Source organism: Morone saxatilis, unplaced genomic scaffold (assembly GCF_004916995.1).
Source record: "Morone saxatilis isolate NCDOM2014 unplaced genomic scaffold, NCSU_SB_2.0 Contig1, whole genome shotgun sequence".
NCBI classification, from domain to species: Eukaryota; Metazoa; Chordata; class Actinopteri; family Moronidae; genus Morone; species Morone saxatilis.
Genome location: NW_023339651.1, coordinates 399,573 through 402,787, shown reverse-complemented (window position 1 = coordinate 402,787; position 3,215 = coordinate 399,573). Strand labels below are relative to the sequence as shown.

The following is a 3,215-nucleotide window of genomic DNA, read 5'->3' as shown; positions in this document are numbered from 1 at the left end:
GCTCTCTTCCAGTCTCGCTCTCTTTCTGTCTCACTCTCTTCCAGTCTCACTCTCTTCCTGTCTCACTCTCTTCCAGTCTTGCTCTCTTTCTGTCTCACTCTCTCTGCCTGTCTTGCTCTCTTCCTGTCTCGCTCTGCCTCAGATGGAGACCCGGTGGCCTCGTTAATCAACTCCAACCAAAACTCATTTCTTTATTTACTCGTGTGACGCACGGCGCTGCACAGTAGGCGCTCTGCTCTTGTCATATTATCCACTTGTCAAACCCAGTTAGCCTCCAGCGCCGCAAACACAGAGAGACCGTTCAAAGCCGGAGAGCGCCGGTGGCAGCCTCAACCTGCTGCTGAAATAACAACCCGGCCTGTGTGCGAGACGTTTCTCTGCAGGTACGGTTGTGTAATGTGTTCGGAGGCGGTGGAGAGCTGGAGGTCGTCCTCTGCAGTCATTAGTCCCACAGGAACTGTTACTGATGCAGGAAGGTTTCCTCTGACACACTCTGAGACGACGAGCAGACAGGAAACACTCGACGGCATTAAACACGTTTAATGACCGATTCCATCTGCAAGTTCCCATGTAGAGACTCAAACCTTCAGATCTAACAGATTAAAGGAGTGTGCACTCTCTATTATTCATTTAAATCTGTAATCTGACATTTTCCCTTTTCCCCTCTGAGAACAAACCTCCCACCAGCCAGACACAATCAGGTTTATTGCTCAGTTCACATACGAGCAATTTATCTTGGTAAGTTGGTGGATAACAATTAAACATAGAAACATAAATAAAGATAAAAAGAGACATTATGTGCAGAGCTGTACAGGAATGTGTAAAGATATCCTGTTTAAATCTAGAATCATTGAACAAAGATCTAAATTTAATTCCCAAAAAATGTCTAAAACATCTCAACATCAGGGTTCCCAAACATCCTTGAAAACCTGGAACTGTAGAGACTAGTTTTCCAGTCATGGAAACACCTGGATATTAATTAAAATGACCAAATATCCTGGAAACAATCTCTGTTTTCCTGCATTTGTTCAGATAGATGGCGGACCCTGCCACCAGACACCTGCAGAACTAATGACCCATCAGCCTCAGACTAAACACAGTGAACTGACTTAATATTAGCATGTTAGCATTCAGCTCAAGTACAGCCTCACAGAGCTGCTAGCATGACTTCAGACTGTTGTTTCCCTCCATCCGGTGCGTCCGGTCGTCTGCGGTCCAACGGTAGCTCACCAACATGTCTGCGAGCGTCAGACGGCTCCACGTCTGCCGTCTGTTTACAGGACGGTAATTACGCAACGCTTAATTAGCCGAGGTAAAAGGGGGGGCGCTGCGGTCTGGAGATTGGCATCGCTGAGCGGCCGGCCGCCGTCCTCACAAGGCCGGAGGGACAGACAGAAAGGAGCGAATGAACGAGATAAGATAACGAACCAGCAACATGGGAGAGTGACCGGACCCGGCTGACCTCGCACACTTAAACACATCCAGTCAGAGAAACCTGGATAAACTCAAATTAATGTGAGAATTATCTTCTTTCTCTTGTGTTCAGACAGCTCAAAGCTCCAGAACCCGAGCAGGAAGCAGTCGGTCTCCAGGAGCCTGAAACACCTCTTCAACTCCTCCAACAAGTTTGTGAAAACACTGAAAAGGTTGGTGACGAAATATTCTTTCTTTAATCGATAAGTCCGCCGCTGGAAATAGTGCCCAACACTGTGTGTGTGTGTGTGTGTGTGTGTGTGCAGGGGGATCTACCTGGCGGCCGTATTCTACCATAAGGACAGTTTACTGGTGACAGCCGAGGACCAGATCCCCATCGTGGAGGTGGACGACTCCTACAGCAGCTCCCTCATGCAGGACTTCCTCTGGTTCACCAAGGTACGCCGGAGCAAGACCTCGTCCACATGTCCCCGAAATTGTCCGTCCACGCCAAAAACACACACCTAACTACGCTTTACCCAACATGCAAAGCAAATGTAGCATTAGCTTAGCATAATATATAAACCGGAATCAGAAGATGATTGGCTCCAAACACAAAGAAACAAAATAAACATAAAAACAAAAAAAAATCCAGATTAAAACATACAGAATATCTGTCTGCCTTAAATCAGAAATTTTACTTTGGAGGTTTTATATTGATATTATATAGATATTAAAGTAAGGTGAATAAATAACGACAACGATAAATAACAGAGACCAGATTGATTCAGCTTTTAATCTATTGTCCTAACAGATGTCTCCATCCATAGAAGGAGCCTCTATCAGTAACGGGATGCCCGTAATGGCGGCTCCGTCAGAGGGCGGGACTCAAACCGATCAAATCAGTAGTTCCCAACCTCTTCCTTAAAGGACCCTTTAAGTTAACTATTTTATGGATATTTCATCAAGTTGGATGAATCTTAAGCAGATTATTTCCTGTTAGTGAACTTTTTATATAATTGTCTGTATTCTGTATTTTCTTTTATCATCTTTAACAATCATACAGACTTCACAGTATTCACAGTGCTGTAAGTTATCCTTAAACATTAAAGAAAGGAAGATCTTACAGAGAAATACAGCCTTGACAAAAGACACTTCTTCAAGGAGGGCAGACTTTTACCCATCACAGCACAACCCTTGCAGAATGTATTGAATATTAAAAAAGAACTCAAGGGGTTTATATCTCACATGTACAATGGCATTAACAGTCTGTTAGAAAAAGAAGGGCTGAAGGTTAGGGGAAAATGGGAGGCTGACTTATCTCACAACTTTGAAGATGATGATTGGACCGAGCTATGTGAAAAGATTCAATGCTTTTCCTATAATAGTAAACACATATTAACTCAATACAATCTGATACATATAATTGATTATACCCCAGAAAGACTGCATAATATAAGTCAGACAATCTCCCGATACTGTCCAAGGTGTACATCTGACATTGGCTCACTTATTCACATGTTCTGGTCTTGTTCACAATTGTCCAACTACTGGGAAACAATAAGCAAAAGAAGATGTTCACAATGTATAATATGTTATGTTATGTATGAATATGGAAAAACTCAATAAACACAATGTTAAAAAAACAAAAAAACATTAAAGGAGGATTCCCAGCAGTGTTTCCAATCGGCGCTGCAGAGGTTCTTCCTCTCTGAGTCAGAGTTCAGTCTGTGATCTTTTCTTCTGTCTGTCTGTCTGTCTCTGTCTGTCTGTGATCTTCTCTTCTGTCTGTCTGCCTGTCT

The 3,215-nt window shown here is 43.3% G+C and overlaps 1 protein-coding gene across 1 annotated transcript in view; it reads left to right on the top strand.

Annotated features, from left to right (window-relative positions):
• The window catches only part of ankfn1 (ankyrin repeat and fibronectin type III domain containing 1), a gene marked incomplete at its 3' end in the record, with an annotated part of 21,445 nt that overhangs the window by 10,982 nt on the left and 7,248 nt on the right, over window positions 1-3,215 (top strand). The window contains exons 8-9 of the mRNA XM_035668841.1: window positions 1,547-1,646; window positions 1,740-1,872. Coding sequence (XP_035524734.1) covers window positions 1,547-1,646; window positions 1,740-1,872 — 233 coding nt within the window. The remainder of the gene's footprint in view (window positions 1-1,546; window positions 1,647-1,739; window positions 1,873-3,215) is intronic.